Below are 21,378 nucleotides of genomic sequence, written 5' to 3' on the forward strand. Positions count from 1 at the left end.
TTCAGTAAATGTACTGTGTCTGAAAAGCTATTCATACCATTTCATATTTTCTACATTTTATCATGTTACAATTACACATTTAAATGTATTTTATTGAGATTTAATGTGGTTGTGAAATATAAAGTATCACATAGTTAGGCATGTGCTAAAAGCCTTTAGCAAATAACACGCTGCAAAGTGTGGCACAGATTTGTGTTCAGACCCCTTTACTCTGATACCCCTACATAAAATCCAGTGCAACCAAGTGCCTTCAGAAGTCACCTGATTAGTAAATGTTCTGTGTAATTTATTAAGTAAAACATGGCTATTCTGTTAAGACCTCAAACAAACAACGTCAAGTCAAGAAGAGGGTATCGCACATCTGCAAACCTATGAAGACATCTGCCTTAATGGAACAATGAAAAAAAAGCCATTGTTGACACAAAGCCAAATAAATTCCTGTTTGCAGTTTGCCACAAGTAAGGCAGATAAAACTAACATACTAACAACAAGATATGGAGAAAATACTCATATCAAGGTGGACCAAATTCACACTTTTAGACTTATACGCAAAATGCTGTGTGTGGCAAATACTACACATCACCCTGAATACATAATCTATGCTATGAAATATGGTGATAGTAGCATTATGCTGTGGGGATGCATTTCCTCAGCTGAGACAGCAAAGCTGGTCGGGGAAGTGTTTGTTTTTGCTTTTTTAACAAAAGCTGGTCTGTCACATAAAATCTCATTAAAATACATTAACGTTTTGTGCTTGAAGTGGTCCAAAATATGGTCATATTCACAGCACTGTATGTTCTCCCTAGTCAGCTTTTAATAAAATACCTTATGAAACTATTAAATAAACATTTTTGGATTATATTAATGGAAGATACATCAATTCTAAAATAAAAATTCAAAATATGTTTTTTAACCATTAGTTGAATTTGTATGGCATTAAACCACAAAACAGAAAGATTTTTCATAATCATTGGAAATTTGTTTGTTTCCTCTTATCTTCTGTCCATCTGCAGAGCTATATCAGGAGTTTCAGAGACAGACAGACTGAGAGACGGGCGTACTCCCACACTCGAATGAGCCGCTCTCGGATGGCTCAACTAGACTATGACTGTGGCTCTCAAGTGCCTCTCACAGTCCCCAGTGGACCAGCAGTTCGGATCTGAACACATTTACACAATCACTGCCTCCTTCAAAAACTCTTAGATTTCAACAGGACTAAAAGACTTAATGTAGTCCAATCAACTGCCAGTTTACCCACCTGAACTTTCGGTAACCCAAAATGGTTCTGCCCTGTTTGGTTTTTTGTTCTTTTCGAGAGATAAGGATTTTTGTGAATATGCTGTAACATTTGAGCTGAAAAGGAATTGCGTATGTTTCAAAGTATCAGGATAATGCAAGTTTTTTCTTTGTTGTTTCCATGAGTTATCTTTAATTAAAGGAGGATACAATTGGTTCTGAGGTGAGTGCTCAGCGCTATATGTCAAAAAACTGAAGATACAGTGCAAACAGTGGAACTCAAAGCTCTTACTCTTTTACTTTTTTACCACTTGAAGGTGTCTGTGTGAAATAAAATATTTATTTCAGTTGTATTATATTTTTCATCACAGCTTGTAAAAACAGAAATGCGCAACTGGTTTGACAAATCCTGTGGGTTGTTTTTAAAAGGGATGAGTTGTAGGTGTGTATCAGACTAAATGGTTCAAACCAAAGAGGTTCTTTGTGAATTCCTCTTTTAAATGTGTATCATTTTCTGCACCTTGTGCCATTTTCCAAGGCGGATGTGTTTACATCTCATCATTGACCTGCCTCCATGCTTGATCCTAAACCGTCTGTGTCCATGTTTGAGTGGACTTGTGAGCCCTGCAGCTGATGGACTGACCCAATTATTAGCAAACACGAGGGGGATTCATTTAAATATCTGACAAGCATGCTGTACAATAATCACCCCCCTCCTGTTTTGCCAAATACTGCTTCGTTTGAAAGGATTTACTTCTGAAGAGTTTTTATGGCATGTTATTTGATAAAGAGGAGGCCTTAAAGAAAGATTCTTTCCTTGAAAAGAGGAAGGTAAGAAGATTAAATCATTTGCTTATGGCACCCTCTAATGTTTACTGCTGGACCTTTTTCTAGGTGTATGTTTGCGTCAACATAAATTTACATGTTACTCTGTTTTTATTGTATGTGTTTCTTGCTGGTGAGCCAACATCCAGATAGCAAAGGTTGACCTCAATGTTTTGCACAAAGGAGAGTTATTTTATTTCAATCTTAAAGGAAATGAGATGTTTTATGCACGCACAATTGCTAATAAAGGAAATAATAAAATAAGCAGCGACAGATGACACTGCCAAACATGCGAAAATATGAAATGGATTAAAACTTGACCCCTAAACATTTAGGATATTTTACTGTTTGAAATGTGAACAGAACAACCGTTACATATTTACATACTAATTTAACAGTGTTTGGCTTTTGCTTATTATGCAGTTATTTACATCATACTCCATTATTGCATGACAAAACTTGTATAATACCTGTATCCACTGTGTTGTGTCATTGTTGAAATTTGGAAACCCCAGATTTCCAGCTTTTCTGGACCAGGGGTGTCTAAACACCTCTTCCTCTCTAAATGTTTAAACTCTCCAGATAAAAGCCTTTAAAAGGACATGTGTTGTTAGTAAATGGATGGTTTAGAGTATTTAAAGTGAGGTTCTGTTACAAGGTTACACGTAGTTAATATCTTACCTTCGGTAGTATAAATCCAGATTAAAAAAAGTGTTTCTGGTCAGAGTCAAGATGCAAAAAAACATATGAGTAGTTTAGAAAAATGTTTTTTTATTGCCTCACAATAAACTTTAAACAGACTTACTTTTCTGTTAGGTGGTTAGTTTGTCCAGAAATGCTCTACACTTACTGTTCTCAGTACAAGGTTCGTATAGGAAGATCGCTGTGGTGCACCACCTCCTATTTCTATTTTTTTATTTAAATAATCAGCCCAGCTAAAACATGCTGACAATGCTTGAATAGTGTTTGCATAAACTATTTGACAATTGTGAGACAGAAGTATTTTCAAAATGGTAGAAGACCACTTTGGTCTTGGCCCCTCTTGGAATAGACTTTAGCTTTAGCCTCATCCACCAATTAATCTTCATTTATACTGAATGACGATGCAAAGACACTTGTCTACTGTAAGTAAGAAATTACTGTAACCTTTTAACAGGATCTCCGCTACAAAATCTAAACCAGCCCTTTTAATTTAAACCACCTCCTGTTCTGCTGTATTGTATTACTCTGATAGTCTTTCACCAGTGTCTATAGTGATGTGACTTTTTTTGCTTGTACTTCAGTCCTCTTTTTTTGTCCTTGTTGTGTTTTTACGGTAGTGATGATGTATGTTATCATTTGTAATTGCTAATCATTGGTTCTTTTCTCTTGTAATTGGGGGGACAACTAAAAATCATTTTTATGTAAATTGCTCATGTTTTACAATATTTTGTTTCACTGTATGATGTTAGGAGAAAATTTCGACTGTAGATACCAACTTGTAAATAATCTTTTAATGTGCAAATACTTTACTATGTTTTCATTTTTGCAGCTGAATATTGTTAATGGAGTAGACCTGCTATGCTGTGATCCTGTTGTATGTTTTTGATTTGACTTAGTGTAAATATTTTTCTCATCCTGCTGTTTGAACCTGTGATGATAAAATCCAGCAGACAAATTTTAAACTTGGAATTTAAACTTGGCTCTGAATCTTCTTTTTCTCGAACCCATTTTAAATTTGTTGGACAACATAACTGCATGCTTGTTTATGCAAATCACAGATCAGTAGTCATGGTGACATGGTTGGCATCCTTGCAAAAACATATTCCAGGGTACAAAATTAATTAGAGGTCAACAATACAGATCCAAAAATTGTTAATTTAAAATAAACATACTTACAGTGCTTTGGAGAAATATTACCAACTTGAAAGTACTGCATAACAATTAAGTGGAAAGATACTTTGCATATCATCCCTACAGTGAAACATGGTGCTGGTCATGCATCATGCTGTGGGGGTGCTTTTCTTAAGCAGAGACATGAAAGCTAAACTAAGCTGATGGTAAGATGGTGAGCTAAATACAGGGCAATCCGGTTACAGGCAGCAAAAGACATGAAACTGAGGTGGAGGGTCGCCTTCCGGCACAACAATCTAACATACAATTAGTGCTACAATGTAATAGTTTGAATCCAAGCATTTTAATGTGTTAGAATTGCCCAGTCAAGACCAAATTTCTTTACAAAGTAGAATAGGCAAATGATTCAGTCTGTAGATGTTTTATTTGTGAAAAAATAAAATCTATGTATCATTTTCCGTCCGCTTCATATTTAGGTAAACCTTAACTTGGCCTACCATTTAAGGAGAAGTTTGAGGGTATGTATTTATCTATAAGCCATACATATGTTTGCAATTACATTTTTTCTTATGAAAGGATTTTTTCAATTTACTTCCTAAAAGTCATGTCTTGGTGCTTTATGAACGGGTATGGTTAAATTAAAGGGTTTTCTGATAATGCTTTCATTTTTCTGACAAACTATATGAACTGTCATCATTTATTTACTCAGTATAAGAAGTTAAACTTCAGGACATGCGAGTTATATAATTCTTGTTTTGTTTAATTTTACTTTTAAGTTTTTAACAGGAATTTTGCCTTTCAAAATCACCACAATATTTCCTCACTATTATATATAAAGGCATAATACATAATTCAAATAATCTTTTAGAACAAAATGAAATTACATGATCTTAATCAGGCCCTAAAATTTTTAAACAGAATTCTAAGACTACAGAAACAAAAAACAGATTATTCACTAAACAGGAATGGAGACAAAATGGAAAAGGTGTCTGTTAACTTATCATCAGTTGTCTATTAACTTATCATCAGCAAGTGTGGCAAGTTGTCTTGTCTAAAGCATATCATTGTGCGTTAACACAATGCCAGGATGGAAAGACATCAGCAATGATTCATAGATCAGGGATTTTTCCTGCCTATAGAGAGATTCGAGATATCCAGGAACTTAGAACATGTGAAACGTCCATGTCTCGTTTTGTTAGAATGTAAACATGATGATTTGAGTGGTAGTCAATGCAACTTCTAGGATGTTCAGTGCAATAAAATTTATAGCATGAGCAAACATGTTTATATAATGTATTGCTTCTGGTGGCTTATTAGGAAATGTATGTATTAAACTAATAAAAGTAATAGGGACAGGGTCTGTTGCTTCAGCCTGACTCAATTTAACTGAAAAACATAATCCAGAAAAAAACATCAAGTTATCATTATTGATAGGCATGATTTCACTAATGTGTTATTTAAATGACCATAATTTGTGATATCTTTCTTTATTACATATTCAGTACAGTGACTTGATTCCGTTATCAAACAGGCTATATAGATTTGTTTTTATTTTATTACCAGTTGATTTCATATTGCAATCTAAATGTATCCTGTATTATATTTTATGGTAAGTACATATCTGCTCATTTGCTTTTTGCTGTTGTTTCTAAAATAAATATTGCTTTTATTTGGTACTTGATGTTTAACACTGTGAAATATACTTTATTTTAACAACCTTATTACTTTTATAAAAACTTAGGCCATACTTTTTTTAAATTATTCCTAGCCTCTTGAACTGAGCCTAGTTATTTAGTGTGATGTATGAACTGGACTTGTTAATTCATAAAACAAATGATTTAAAACATGAAAAAAATGTATGTGAAGGAAGCTCAACTGGAAGCTTAATGAAGGGATAATGTACATCCAGATATAAACCAAAGGTCTGCTCGCTAGGGTTGTTTATCAACTTCAGTGGAGCCAGGCTAAAATGATTTTGGTTCTTTTACATTAAGGTTTTACAATATAATGTTGTTCAAAGTCATCCCATATAATTGTTTGCCTTGTATGCCATTATACCCAAGCACCTACAATTTATGTAACAAGTTTGTTTTTCTATTTTATGCTTTTTTTCCTCAAACACCCCAGAAGGAAGAAGGAAGTAAGATGACATTGGGTCTATCTGTTAATCTGGGATGGGTTAGAATGCCTAACTATGAAGCATGGAAGCAATGTGTAGGTAGACATCATTAAGTAAGCTGACTCCATTTAAAGGAAGCAGAAGGAACAGTAGGGATGTATTGCCCTTTCCTGTTGAGCTTCTACATAATGAGGGGGAAGCTTTTGACATAAGCTGCAAATGATGACTACAGAACATTCTGGCTAATGCAGCTCACACCAATTACTGGAATACCCATCACATTCTTTCTTTTTGAGGTTCTTTTTAACATGCTGTAGAATTTCCTCTCTCCTATTCTTTCTCTCGTGTCTTATTTCTGCCCAGATAACCTTTTCATTCAGTTCACCTTCTCCATTTCTCTTGTTTTCACTTTGCATCACCTTTTCTCCCCTGTTCTTCATTGAATGCTCATTTATTGTCTGTGCTTCTTTTTTGTCTTCCATACTCACACCCCTGGCCTTTTTTCATCTCTGTTGACATTTTCACTCCAGTGGTTTCAGAGACAAATGACACATACTGTAAGTCTTGCTGCTTTCTAATCTGCTTTCTGCTGGAAACAAAGTGTGACCAGGGACAACTCATTACCCAGCCATGGTTCACATTTCCCCTGCTCCTAGCTCAGGCAGGGCGCTGATTGTTTCGACCTCCCTTCCCTGCATTAATTGAATTAAATGTTAGTATAAGAGTGCTACACTTATCTGAGAAAGCTGAATTGTTGCAGTTCATAAGGGAGTCACTAAAACGCTGTGCATATCTTTTGAGAACTGCTAAAGATCAGAGCTATGGTATTTGAAATAGTATCCATAACTTCCAAACCTTTTCAAATGCCACATCACTACAACAAACTTTAACGTTTTTTTTACTTTATGTAACAGAGCAACCCAGTCTCAAATTTCTTTTCAGCTTCAAACAGGTTTTATTCTCTTGTATTTAACTTCATCCATCTTCCCACCAGCTTTGACCCATTTCCTAACCATGCTGAAGAAAAGCATCCCCACAGCATGACGCTGCCACTGCCGTGTTGTAAAACAGTTTTAGGGCTACTTTGTCAAGAGTCTTTGTGCAATCTCAGACAATCTCAGACGTTATTACGTCTCAATATTAAAACAATTAAAAACCGACACAGTGATGCACATCTTCATTGAAGTTTATTTGAAGTGAAACATCATACCATTGTTACTCTTTCATACACAAACAATTAGCGCATCCTGCTGATCTCAAACTTTAAACATGACTAAGTTCCCTCTTAGTTCAATGGTTTTTTTTTTTTATTCTTTAAATCCAACTTGACACATTCCTTAAATCAGCAACCGAAATTGCTCCTAATTAATCATATGCTTGTGATTTGTGCACAAACAAACCTTGGAAAATGCACCGTGAAAAAATCTCCTTTCAGTTTCCCTTTAGACCACAGTGTTTTAGGCTCAACAAACTGTCTTTAACATCAGAAACTTCAAATTGAATTGGCAAAGTCTGGTGCTCTTCTGAAATAGAAATTAATAGTTAGGAAGTTTAAAATACTGGAATGCCCTTCATTTAAAACCAGGCAAAAGGCACTGTACCTGCATCTTTCCTGTGATGTATACAGTAGATTGCAATTATTGTAAATTGAAGTTAACATTCTGATTTCTGTCTATAAACATTGGCTCAACTTATATGTTGTCATCATAATGGTCGGAAACAATTTAGATATTTGTTAATTTTTTATTATTATTTATGACATGTTCCCTTTTTACATGATGTCCTGCTGATGCTGTGTTGACTCACTGACAACCTGAGGGGAAAGAAAAGATAAAATCAGTTATTGTAAAGGACAATTCAAGTAAAGGAACCTATATGTAATGCAGACAAAGTTCCAAGTAATTTGTGATACATTGTGAAGGCATTGCTTGGAGTGAAGTGTTGTGCAGGCCAGTGAAGCCAACTGTTGAAGGATGACAGTGTTACAGAGGGCAAGTGTCTACAAACTACAACATCTTACAGTGGGGCATAAAAGTCTTTTCACATGTAATTTCAGTATTATTGTCATGCTTATATGTAGAGAAAATATGGCAAATACATAGAAGCAAGTGAGCAGCTGATAGAAGGTAGGTGGAACAATATAATTAAATTTACACACTGGGCACTAGCACCCTGGCTCATTGAATATTTCATCTGGGAATGTAATACATTAAACATGATTTGTCATAACAAAAACGTGCAACTTTACAGTCTTTTCTAACAATGTTTGTATTACTATTATTAGTGCTGAATCCCATTACACATATTGCCCTTCATAATTAGCCTTTTACCACATGTTCCTTATGGTTAGTCCATCTTATTGTTTCTGTGGAGTAAGGGTAAGGGCAAAGGGAAATTACTTTGAAGCTCTTAGAAAAGAAACCTTTTCAGGGGTTCACATTTAGACACAAAGAGGTCGAAGCAAAGCTGTCAAATCATCTCACAAATATTTGTCAGTTTACACATTTCAAATGGTACAATTACAACTGTGATGTACATTGAATCTGGTATCACTGTCAACTGCTGCTAAAAAGCCTTAATATAGCAAAGATTTAATATTTCTAACTTTAAAATTCCTCAGAAACAACCAATACAGTAGTTTTATCCATGCAAACATTTTTTCATTTGGAAATATTAATCACCAGTACAATTTAAGTGTGTTTAGAAATGTGTTTACATTAAATCTGCTTATTTTTTACAACGTTATGTATAGCACCATGGCTAACGCTGTAGTTATTTTTTAAACATGTTATCAAAACAAACTTTTAATTAATTACTTTTGCAAAATATTAGATTCTTACTAGTATATTGATAATATATGATCAAAAATCTAAATGCATTTTGAATATATCAAAATAAAATTATTTTGATTTGGGCATATTCTGCATTTTGTTTTTGTTTTTCCTTAACAAGCACAAAAAACCTGTCTGATTGATGTTTACTTAACATTCAGTGGTAATTTAGGTCTTTGTAGCAGGAATCAGCAAGAACTGATCATGTTTTACCTTTATGTAGAAGTATTGTATTTCTTAGTGAACTTCCTGAATTAATTGACAAGGAATAGAGGGGGCTTGCATGTGAAACACACGTTAACGTGTATGTATTTGCCTGGACTGATTCATTTATCTGTGCTGTGGGTGTGTGGATGCGTGTGAGCTCAAACCTCTCCATCGCGGGTCTCAATGGTCTTGATAAGAACAGTTTTCTTGGAGTGAACCTCTGATTGGCGCTGGGACTCAGGACTGGTCTCTGTAAGAATGCATTGACCCAATTAGCTTGGAAATTCAGTTTAAATACATTGATGTTAGTTTACTGTTGATTGTTGATAATACTAAACTTTCTAATTAGGGAGAGAATCAGATAAAAGATTTTGAATCTGCTTATGGTTTTCATTAAATTTTCCTTCAGTCAAAAACTAATAGAACATGAAACCTCCACAGTTAATCTGTTTCATTATGGCAAAAGTCTGACTTTTTGATTTTATCATGGAAAAACTTTAACATTTAAATGTAAAACATTTTGGAGACAATTTTCAAATAATTAGCTTAAAAGAAGTTGCTTTATGGAATTTTTGTAGTAGTGCTTCTTTTGGCTTGTAACAAGTAGCAAAAATGTGTAGCAGGCAAATGATAGTATGGATTAATACCTCATCTGAACAGCTAACACATCAAAGGAGGAGACCAAATTATATAATTAGATATATCAGTCCGGCTTGCCTTTATGTGAAACTGGCCTCTAAGGTTGTGTTTGGCTCGTATAACGTCCCCACACAGTGGTTAGAAAGTGTAATTGCAGGTTCATCATTTGTAATAACCTCAAAATAGCATCTACCATATTCAGTCACAGGCTAAAATTAGATGTTTTGATCCTTGTTGTTGACGTCTTTGGAATGTAAAATGGATTTAACAGGCATTTGTGTGTTAAAGAAGAAACATGTGTCTATTCCTGCTACCTCTGAATCCAATGGAAGAATAGGCAGACTGGACAGGCAGGGTGGTTGTGATCCTGCATGGTAAAGGAACAGAGAAAAAATAAGAAAATAATAGTAAAAGTTGGGTGAGTTTAATATTGTCCTCCAATATGTTCAACTCTGAATAACCAACAAACAGACCTGCTCTCCTCTCCCTCCAGCAACTTGCGATAAGTGGCGATTTCAATGTCAAGGGCCATCTTTACATTGAGAAGGTCCTGGTACTCCCTCAGGTGGCGAGCCATATCATCCTTTAGATTAAAACATTGAAAAGTTTCATTTAAAGTCTTGTTGATTCATAAAAATAAACTTTCTACACCAACAAAAAACATTGACAAGAAATACTGAGATTATCTGATGAAAGTGGGTTGGTTATTTCTAAAATGCCACATCTTGCATCTGTTAACCGCTGCTTTGGTTATCTGCTATCTTTTTCAATGTGTCATTTGAGATGTTGAAGCTTATTACCTTCATTTTGGCAATGTCTTCTTCCAGCCGTGAAATGCTATCCTGGTAACCAGAGGCTTCCTGGCCCATCCGTTCCTCCATTTCTCTCATCTGGCGCAGCAGAGACTCATTCTGAAAGGAAAGCAAGGAGATGCGGTCAAGTTTAAACCAGAATGAAAGCAGAATAAAATATGTAATTGAGACTGTATAGTGTACAAATAACTGGAATATAATGAGTTATTTAAATACTGACAGTGCCCTTAAGAGAGTCAATTTCACAGGTGTAGGACTGGATCTGGTGCCTATACTCCATGGTCTCCTGCTTAGCCTGGCGCAGAGCGTCATTGTTCTTGTTCACGGCTTGGTTCAGATCAGACACCTTGAGGAGACACCGGTTGAGTTTTTAAACATTTCAGCAACAGAAAAAAATATATATTTTTACTCATACAGTGCTTCTAATTTACCTTAGACTTGTACCAGTCTTCAGCCTCTGCAATGTTCTTTGCAGCAATGGCTTCATACTGCACGCGGATGTCCCTGAGAGCAGCAGTCAGGTCAGGCTTGGACATGTCCATCTGGATCTGGACCTGAGTGTCCTGCATCTGGTTCTGCAGCTCTCGGATCTCCTGCGAGGCGTCCATGGAAAGAAGAGATTAATTTTAAGCAAAAATAAACAGTTGAACGAAAGGTTAGTCAGTAAGAAAACAATGAGGATTTATATGGATATTTATAGGAGAAATAAACTCCAAAGCCTTATAAAAGAAATAATTGCAAAAAAAAAATCTATATTTCGAAAATTGTTTTTTGGATGTGTTAAAAAAATAAATATCACCTAGATTTCTCTTTATTTTTGCATCATAATTGATAAACTGGTCATGTACTTGTACTATTTTTCTAACCAAAAGGATATGGATTGTATGCATTGAAAACACATGGCAGAAAGCCCCCCCGCAACTGCTGCAATAACCCCTTGACATATTCTTGACTGCCTACAGTTTCACAAATGATAAGCACACAACAATTTTTTGTTGTTGTATGACTCTATTGACTATTTTTTTTTTTTTGCATTTCAACAGAAAAAGACTCCACCAAAGGGCAGAAGACAAGTATAAGATTCGATTTAGCAAGTTTTTGAGAAGTACCAACTTTTGAAACGACGTGACGCCAAATTTATATATTTTTTTATATAGTCTTTGCCAAAGTTAATACTTTACTCAAAAACTTGTGGTATTGAGGAAACATTTAGCTAATTATGAAGTAGACGATGTCTAGAAAAATGCGGAAGGCATAAAAAAATGTGCCATGTTTCAAAAAAAGTTTTGTTTTGTTGAAATCATCCAATAAACAGTCAGTCAGTCATTTTCTACTGCTTATTCCATAGTGGGTCGCGGGGGAGCTGGTGCCTATCTCCAGCAGTCTATGGGCATGAGGCGGGGTAGACCCTGGACAGGTCGCCAGTCCATCGCAGGGCAACACACAAACAACCATGCACACACTCATTCATACACCTAAGGGCAATTTAGAGCGAGCAATTAACCTAACAGGCATGTCTTTGGACTGTGGGAGGAAGCCGGAGTACCCGGTGAGAACCCATGCATGCACGGGGAGAACATGCTAACTCCATGCAGAAAGACCCCCGGCCAGGAATTGAACCCAGGACCTTCTTGCTGCAAGGCAACAGTGCTACCAACTGCGCCACCATGCAGCCCCATCCAATAAACAGTTACATTTAAAAAAAATTTTAAAAGGGGTAAAGAGGTAATGGTCTCAGGAACAGAAGTATCAAAATGACGCATTTGGTGTAATGGGGTTGCATTTCCTAAATTTGTTAGTTTAATAATAAACTTCCTGACCTAACATTAAAAATAAAATGTCTGGAGGCTGATGCGCATAAGGAAAAAATATCAAACACATAACATCTAAAACAAAATGCAAATTTCATTGTTTTATTTTAGATACAGATCTTTGAATTTTGCAAGCTTTGGTTGCACTCAGCTGTCATGTGGTCTAATCAATGGTTTAAAATAGCTATGCATCTGTTGTCCTGTACACAAGCACGCTTGTCATGACACTTCAGACATGTCACACAACAGCTGACAGGCCCTTTTAAATCAGTCACTTCAACATTTCTAGGAGGTCAAAGTTGAGACAAAGAAGACAAGATGACAAGACTCAGCAGTGCCCTGAATCTGAGCTTGTGGCTCACTCAGTATTTTCATCTCTGCAAGGCAATGTGCAAAAATGTTTTTTGGTTATGCCAATTTCTTTACAAAGAGAGAGTGTGTTAATGCATGTGATTTAACATAAGAGGGTGACCTTATATAGGAAGGATTTGATTTCTTAAAGATCTGCATGCTGACAGAGGCTCTGATCTGATGTTACAGTGTGGAATCTGGCTCACGACGGTGTAAAATGGTTCAGTACAAACCATCCTAGGAAAGAAGAATGTAGTTCTGCTGGAATCATTTAAGAGTAACAAACCTCTTCATGGATTTTCTTGAGGAAGGCAATCTCCTCCTGCAAGCTCTCAATGCGTCTCTCCAGGTCCAGCCTGGCCAGAGTGGCACTGTCAACATCCTGCATACAAGCACAGAACAAGAAAATATATTTAGGCAAAGACAGATGACTAAGAATCTGTGTCACACAAAGATTAGGCAGAGAGACAGTTTCTTTTAACAAGTTAAACTAAGGTGCAAACATAAAAAAGTGAAGACATACAGCTCTGAATGCAGACAGGTTGTTCTCAGCTTCTTCCTTCTGGTGAATCTCTTCTTGCAGTCTATAAGGGTGGCAGAGGTATTCCAACGGGGAAAAAACAACAGAAGAAAGTTAAAGGGCACACTCTTCTTGGCTTTTCTTTCTATTTGGCTGCTGGTGCATTTGTACCAAAAATAAAACCTAACAGACAGTATTCTATTTAAACTCCACTTGTATCCACACACGGACACACACACACACACTTCTCCACTTCTTCTTTTAGCCCTAAATGTTTAATGCACCTGCTCTCACACTGTCAGAGGCTGTGGGGTAATAACAAGAACTGTACAGAGGCCTGCCCTGAGCTCCTGCTGTTTCCACATTTAGCATTTCACCAAGCAATTTTTTTAAAAATATATATTCATGCACAATTAGATATGTAATGTAATGTAAAGACCAATCATCTCTGGAGCAGTGGCGGATGCTGGTCTTTCAAGGAGGGGAAGCTCAATTTCAAGATTGCTGATTCGCTGATTCGCTCATTTCGCTGTCAATCAAAAAGGGATTCAGCCTCAAACAGATCATCCAATCAACATGCAGAAGCTGAGAATCCGGGCCAGCCGAGGCCAACCCACTGCCCCATAGACCCCCAGAGACGCTGAGCGTCCGATGGGCGGGACAAAGTCCAGCATTTCTGCTTCACTATTAAACTCACCCTTTAAAGCACTGTGAAGCTGCGGGAATGAGTGAGAGGAAAGTTGTGTCGTTACCAGTGATAAGAAGCTGATTCTGAACAAACGTTGAGCGCGTTATAGCACATATTTAGTCAATGACATGTACACACAACAGTATATTTTGATCACTTGTTTTTTGACATTTTAGGGGAATCTGAGCTTCCCTTGCAGTCTTAGAGCAATCGCCACTGCTCTGGAGGCCTAAAACATGAAAATATTTAATAGATATAGCTGTATGTTACCCTCACTTGTGGTAGCTGTGAGCAGGCAGGAGGTTTTTGGGGGTATTTTGATCTCAGTGGGTGCAGCAAGTGATTTCACTGGATTCACTCACAGCTTCACGCAGCTGCTCGAAGAGGGCTGATAAACAGAATGTGAAGAGCAAGGGATTGTGTACGTGATGTGTGTGTGTGTGTGGGAGGGGGGTGTACGTGAAGTGGAAGCTTACTGCATACTGTGTGTATTTGGGGTGGGTTATTATTACACACTTTAAAGTGAGCGATGATGCCTTCAGTGATATGATGGAATTGTCCCAAAAACACAAACTGACCTAGAAGCTATAAACAGACAGATATAGGAACCACAAGCATAGTTTAAGATAATGTTGCAGTGAAATTTTGAGTTTTTATTTGCTTTAACTGTCTTACAAGACAGCTTTTTTCTATCTGTTCATCCCTTTTCTTGTCTGAATGCTCTCAGTCTGGCTGAAACTTTATCTGTCTGTCTAAGGTTTATGCCTATGAGTCTGCAAGTCTGTCTATCTTAATTTCCCTTTGTGATGTTTCTTGGGAATATATTTGCAATATTATAGGAAGCTGGGAAACTGTAACATTCACTCAAGCATGTCTACTCTCAAATTCTTCTTGGGTTACCTTATGTTTCTCTTTTCTCCGGAAGAGAAATAAACAAGCTATTTCTACTCTGCTTTCCTTATCTTCAGATAATCTCATTGACATGTATAAATAATGCTCCTGAAATTCTGTTGAGTTTTAGTGTGCTACCTCGGGTTGATTATTAGTGGCTCCCCTCTGTCAACATCTTCTGAAGCCATCTCTACTCATATTGCCTTCATCCACATATTGACACACTATGCCGACATCCATCAGAACCTACCTGAGCTTTAGTTTCTGCAGATCATCAGCCAGGTTGTCCCTTTCGACTTCCACCCTGGCGTGTTGATTGGTGAGGGCCTCGATCTGCCTCCTCAGCTCCCTCATTTCCTCCTCATACAGCTCGGCCACATGCCCCGGGCCCTGGCGAACCCTCAACTTCTCGACCTCCACAGTCAGGGCGGCATTCTGCTGCTCCAGGAAGCGTACTTTCTCTATGTAGCTGGCGAAGCGGTCATTGAGGTGCTGAAGCTCAGCCTTCTCGTTGGTCCTTGTGTTGAGGAAGTCTTGGTTCATGGCATCAGCGAGGTTAAAGTCAAGCTTCTCGCCACTGTAGGTACGCATGGCTGTAGAGGAGCCAAATCCTGCTCCTCCAGCACCAGAGGAAACTCTGAAGCCAGAGAAGGAGGGGACAGCAGTGCTCTTGACTTCGTAGAGTCTGGAAGACAAATGGCTGGAAGAAGAGCTTCGGCCTCTTCCTAAGGAGGAGAAGAGGGATGACATTGGTGATGCACCAACACCAGAACCAAAGGTTCGGCGGTAGGAGGAGGCACTCTGGGCTGAGGAGGAGTAGGACTTGCTCATGTTTCCTTGACTGGTTGGTTGGTTTGTGGGTTCGAACAAGCTGATTTAGGTGCTAAGACCCAACCGTCCCACCAGGCAACTGGAAGGAAAACTTGGTGAAGAAATGGCAGGCACAGAGAGCAACTATTTGTAGACCATCCACACCCACTCCTGCCCCCAACCCCTCCTCTATGGCCTCCCTCTATCTAATTTCACCCTGTACTCATACTCCCAACCCACAACCTCCTTCAAAGCAGAGCAATCCTATCTGTTTGATATAGTAGACAGGATGTTTTGAGAACATTAAATTAAGACTTTCACATTTAGTCAGATTTTTTTCAATGGCTATTTTTATCTGATCACTTAACAAACTGTTAACAAGCCTTTTTTTATATATATACTCAAAATGTAGCTTTTCAATGCTACATATTCTTTATCCTCTCTAACTAAGGATCTTGGCTTCAGAGTGTCTACCCTCTAGACATACCAATCCCCCACCTTTGTCTCGCCTGTTGCCAGCCCTAGATTCAGCTGTTGACGGGGTCCAGTTTCAGTTGCTGGTAAAGTTGATCAGCTGTGCATTCATAGCTGTCTCTTCTGAAACATGACCACACGAGCGATTAAGAGTCAGATTAAGAGTCATTCATTCAGTGCTTGCGTTAGTAACAAGCAGTAATACAAAAAGTGTGCTACAGGATAAATCCCAAGCCTATAAGCAATATGAAACAAAGCACATTTAACATTTAAAATAAAACAATATGCTATAGAGATGTGACACTAAACACTTAAAAAGGTGTACTTTCCTTAACTGACCCTCTCAGTAACAATATGAGGTAAAATATTACATCAACCGAAAACACTGGTCAAATAAGATGCTAATATTAAACTCTGTGTTACTTAGCCAAAGTTGTCTGGTTGGATGTTTGATACAATATCACGCATAATTAAACACCAACAACAAAGATTTGACTCTGTGAAACCTTTTGGAGCTCAAGATTTCAATGTAATTCTATGGTATTTTTAACAAATCTGTGGAGACCAATGAATAATCCAAGAGTGCCGGCTAAAGTCGTGGCCATTTTAAAATATTTCTCTAAATAAAAGTTTTATAATTTATAACTATAATAAAGTGTCTTAGAAAAGTATCCCTACCCCTGGAACTTTTCCGCATTCTGTTGTATATGTGTTCGGGATTTTATGTGATAGACACAAAAGAGTCTACATTTGGAAAGAAAGTGATAGGTGGTTTTGACATTTTACTCCAATAAAAATAAAAAAAAACATACTGCTGCTTTATTCAAATCCTTTAACTCAGATATCCCTAAATAAAATCCACTGCCAACAATTTCCCTTTACATGTAGCCCATTTAGTTAATGAAGTCCAAATGGAGTTAATTTAGTATCAGTGCAAACAAAGCTGTTTTGTTAAGGCTTTAAAGATAGTCTAGAGAACATTAGTGAAGAAAAACACACCATGAAAACCAAGGAACCCAGCAGACAGGTCAGGAGTAAAGTTATGAAGAGGTTTTAAGCACAGTTGGGTAATAAAATGATATCCTCCTGGTGAGAGTTTATAGTAGGTTGGATGGGTCTATCATCCATCGAGTGCAAATCTTGTTTAAATTAATAAATTAAATGGAGGAATTGAACCACCTTAAAAAGCTGTGAGGTCAGTTTGCTTTTCTCTGCTTCTATATCACCCCATAATATTTGACTATGAGTTAGATTACCAGGTCATGAAACTGAATAATTTAAATTAACTTAAAATCAGTATAAGTCACTTTCAAAATCTTACAGGACATACAACTGACCTTCCCTAATTCCATGATAACAATGTTTCAGAACTAATTATGTTTATTATTACTATGATGTTGTATGTGAGATCTGTTATTTTAGAGATATATATTTATCCTTGGTTATGTAAGAAGCTGCAGAATTTGGCGGATAGAGCTGCAAGGAAGGTCACACACTACCCTTTGAGATTGTGACCTTGATCAGCTCTTTATGAGACTTGCACACCATGTGTGAGTGGCCAGATGCATTGCTTGAATATGTTGCCACAGTAGATGTAACTTAGGCATCTATGTGACTAAGTGTGTTCACATTTTGCAATCAAATTGATGCGGAGTAAAAACTGACATGGATAAAATTTTTCATTTCTTTCTGCTTTAAAATGTGATCTTACATTAAAAGCCAGCCTGACGCATTTACGAGCTTAACCTCGGCTACAGGCCTTACACCCATCAGAGCACTGAACTGAAGAGAACTGAAGTAGTGACCTTAAAACGTTATCCAAAAAGAGGGTACTTTTAAACTAGTGCCACTTGTTTCTATGTAGTTATGCCATGAGCCATGGGACTTTTGATTATTACTTTGGTGTTATGGTCAGATCATTTTGGGGGTTGTGATTATCTTTTGGTTTACATTGTTTCTTTACATTCTTATTTTTCATGTCACTCAAATGCCTCCCAAGCAATTATAAACCAGTCGGTAACTTTACCGCCTCGTCAAATCCCTCCGTTGTCAGCTTCCTACCATGCCTACTTGTCTGTACTCCTGTTCCCTCATGAGTTCACTATTGATCTTAAATTCACACCGTGATTTTAATGAACAATCTCTCCAGTATGATCCTTTCTACACCTTCCTGCTTTTGGGTCCATTTCCGCTAAAACTCATGACCATTTAGGGTGAAAAAAGTCTACAAATATATTAGTTAAAATTATTCAAAGAAAAATGTTCATAGTTTTAAAAGCTGAGTTAAGTCATACTGCTACTAGTTTTTATCTGTTAAGGTACATTTGTTATGTTATGGTACACATTTACAATGGCTTGTTAACATAAAAAGTTAACCAGCCAATTACATGGCAGCCACTCAATGCATCAAGGCTGGTCTGAGTGTTTCAGAAACGGATGGTCTACATGGGTTTTCACATGTGGCCTCTGGGGTTTAAAGAGATCAGACAAAGAAGAATGTTCCTTGTTAAATCTGTGCACTAAAAAATGATGGCAGTTCTGAGGGCAAAAGGTGGACCAATCCATTACCAGCAGGATGCCCCTAGTAAGGTGCCTGTTAAGTAAATTTCTCTGTTTCGCATTTTATCCACACTTTAACTGTTTGCTAATGAATTAAACCAAGTGTTTCTTTACATGTCTGCTCGTAAGCAAACCGATTAAACCTGAGTAAGATGAGCATCTGTCAAAAAGCTGTTGGCTTACTTGGTACTATAAAAGTATATTTGTCAAATAAAGGATGCACAAAAAAATTTAACACAGACAAATTAAAAGTGATGTTCGTGAATTTAACTGGAAATAGGCCCCTGAAACAAATTATGGTTTGTGCCCTATACAGTCTTGGACTGGCTTTGCCCACAAGACTGTGTGATATCTACACACTAAGGTGTAATTAGTATAAATGTAATATAAATAACACACAGATTACATTTTAGCAATCATTGTCAAAGCATGAGTTTTCTGCATGACAAGTTCTCAACGTCTTGACATTGTTTTAGATGTTCAGTTTCATCTGTATTGTCTCAAGTTGCCTTTTGGCATTAACAACTAGCTAAAGTATTAAATTGTTAAAATTCCACAGACACTGGCTGGAGACAAGCCACCAGCACAGATCAGAACTCCAGGTAGTTAATGCTTCCAAGTGCAAGGTCCCAAATACAAATATGTAAGTTGAGAACTTATCTGTAAAAATGGCAGAGCCTTTGCACACAGAGGGCTGCAGCTAAAAGTAGAATTTAAGAGGCTACTAATTCCTTCCCTCAGTCTTTTGTCATAGCTACAGATGTGGGTTTATGTATTAAAGGTAATGACAACTCTAAATATTAAAACTGCAGTAACCTTGGAGAGCCAACGACCAGGTAACTGCAAAGCTTTCAGTACAACCTGCTGTAATTGGCCCAGAAAAAAAGTGACAACAATACTGTGTGTTTAATCTCCAAAACCATAAGATTTCAGCTAGGATTATAAAAGAAGCACTGTGTTAATGAGTCTGCATTAGTATTTATAGGTATTTATGCAGGAAGGGTCATGGTGTGTGGTCATGCAGATATTTATGTTGCACAAAGCAGCATGCCTGTCAGCTGCAGTGGGTGGTAGCAGCCCTATTTTTAGATTTCCCATTCAGAGCTCAGCCTGTTTGGCGTCTGTCCCAAAAGACCTCTGAAGAGTAGAAATAATGCATGATAGCACTGATTTAAGACATAAAAATATGTGACATTTGTTGTAGTCTTATTGTTCTATAATAAATACAACTGCTGATAAGGTGATGTTAATGTTTGATGAAATTAGATTAAATGTGGTTTACCTTAAAAAAATCTTTAACCGATTATTTATTGAGCGTATAACCAAAGCCACTTATGTCTTCAAAGCCATTTTACACATCAAAACACATCAAAACACATCAAAAATACTAAAATACTTACTGTGTCTTAGAGAAGAAACTGGTTTTCTATATGGTTCCTCTCAGATCCCCTCCTTTACCATCAAAGGCCCACCCAGCTTGTAACAATGAAGCTTTGAAAATAATCTGTATAAAACTAAGCTATTAAAATAGTTGCATACACAATGAGAGAAACTGCACCATAACTCCATGTAAACTGTTTATTCATCAATAAATTAAATATATTTATTTTAATTCAATTATGGACTTTGAGAATTTGACTTTAAGTCTTTTATCATAAATTCTCATTTATCCTAAGATAACTGACATATAAAATTTCCTGGCATTGGCTCTTCCAGGACAGACTGATTCATTTCATTATAATCTAAAAGACCCAAGAATATACCAGTGCATTTTAAATAAACACCTTGAAATGGGTTATCACCAGGTCTTCAGCGTGATAATGATCCAAATCATATGGCAACATCAACAAAACAGTACTCTACCAGATACAAAATCAACTGTCTTCCATAGTCAGCAACGTCGCTAGACCTAAATCTCATGTGCTGTATAAATATCTTTAGTGCAAATTATAGTAATTTTGAGGTACTTGCTGCCATTAATGCCATTAGTATGAGTTTTGTCTGCATTGACATCTGATCCAGAAGGAATGTGGGGGTGTTTTACCAACAGGGATGAATAAGAATCTTATATGTACAGGATGATGCTTAAATGCTTGAAATAAACTGTTGATATGAGATGAACAGGCATCCAGGTGGTTTCCAGTTGAATACTACCTCATTAGCTTAGGGCAGAAAGTGATTCAGCAAGTTGTTGCCTAACAGCCGTAGGCTCAGAACCAAATAAAGCTGAACTGTAGCCCAGAAAAGGCACCCTAGTCCTAGAATCCAGACAGGAAACCAACAGCACATGACAGTCAAGTACTAAACTTGAAATCCATGTCATGATTAGGCACTTGAAATAAGATCCAGTGTAAAAATAGCAACAGAATCACCAAAACTTTCAAAGTATTTTTTTTACAAATATCACACGCAAATGTTTGTCAAAAAATGACATAAAACTTGTTTTTATCATATTCACATGAGAGATGTTAGATCAGACCCATGTTGTGAAACAGCCCATGACATAAACCTTGACATAGGGTTCTTTACTGGTCTAGGCTTGTAGTAGTGGTCCTGACACCACAAAATATGGCTCTCCATGCCATCACCTCACTCCCAAACCTCCCCCCAAATGAGATTACATGAGGAGAATAAAGTTAATATGACATTTCTCAGAAGTGTTGTGCCTAATTCTTGAGCTGACAGTACGGCAGTGATGTCCAACGCCAAGGGGTGTGACAGACATGATAGTAAATTGCTCTATCAGTATTTTTCCTGAGGCTGAGCTTTACA

General features: G+C 37.1%; 2 protein-coding genes across 2 annotated transcripts in view; one reads left to right on the top strand and one right to left on the bottom strand.

The window, feature by feature from the left end:
* tmem198a (transmembrane protein 198a) overlaps positions 1–3,477 on the top strand; it is a 61,052-nt gene extending 57,575 nt beyond the window's left edge. Inside the window, exon 7 of the mRNA XM_047371519.1 lies at positions 1,014–3,477. Coding sequence (XP_047227475.1) covers positions 1,014–1,163 — 150 coding nt within the window. The 3' untranslated portion in view covers positions 1,164–3,477. The remainder of the gene's footprint in view (positions 1–1,013) is intronic.
* A 3,704-nt stretch (positions 3,478–7,181) lies between these two features.
* desma (desmin a) lies at positions 7,182–15,694 on the bottom strand. The gene is made up of 10 exons (XM_047371520.1): positions 15,014–15,694; positions 13,188–13,248; positions 12,951–13,046; positions 10,934–11,095; positions 10,723–10,848; positions 10,491–10,601; positions 10,164–10,273; positions 10,005–10,057; positions 9,216–9,301; positions 7,182–7,826 (listed from the first exon to the last, which is right to left on the bottom strand). Exons 1-10 carry the CDS (start codon positions 15,592–15,594, stop codon positions 7,785–7,787), a joined length of 1,428 nt encoding a protein of 475 aa, XP_047227476.1. The 5' UTR covers positions 15,595–15,694; the 3' UTR covers positions 7,182–7,784.
* Between the last annotated feature and the right edge of the window lie 5,684 nt (positions 15,695–21,378).

This window comes from Girardinichthys multiradiatus, chromosome 7 (genome assembly GCF_021462225.1).
Source record: "Girardinichthys multiradiatus isolate DD_20200921_A chromosome 7, DD_fGirMul_XY1, whole genome shotgun sequence".
Lineage (NCBI taxonomy): Eukaryota > Metazoa > Chordata > Actinopteri > Cyprinodontiformes > Goodeidae > Girardinichthys > Girardinichthys multiradiatus.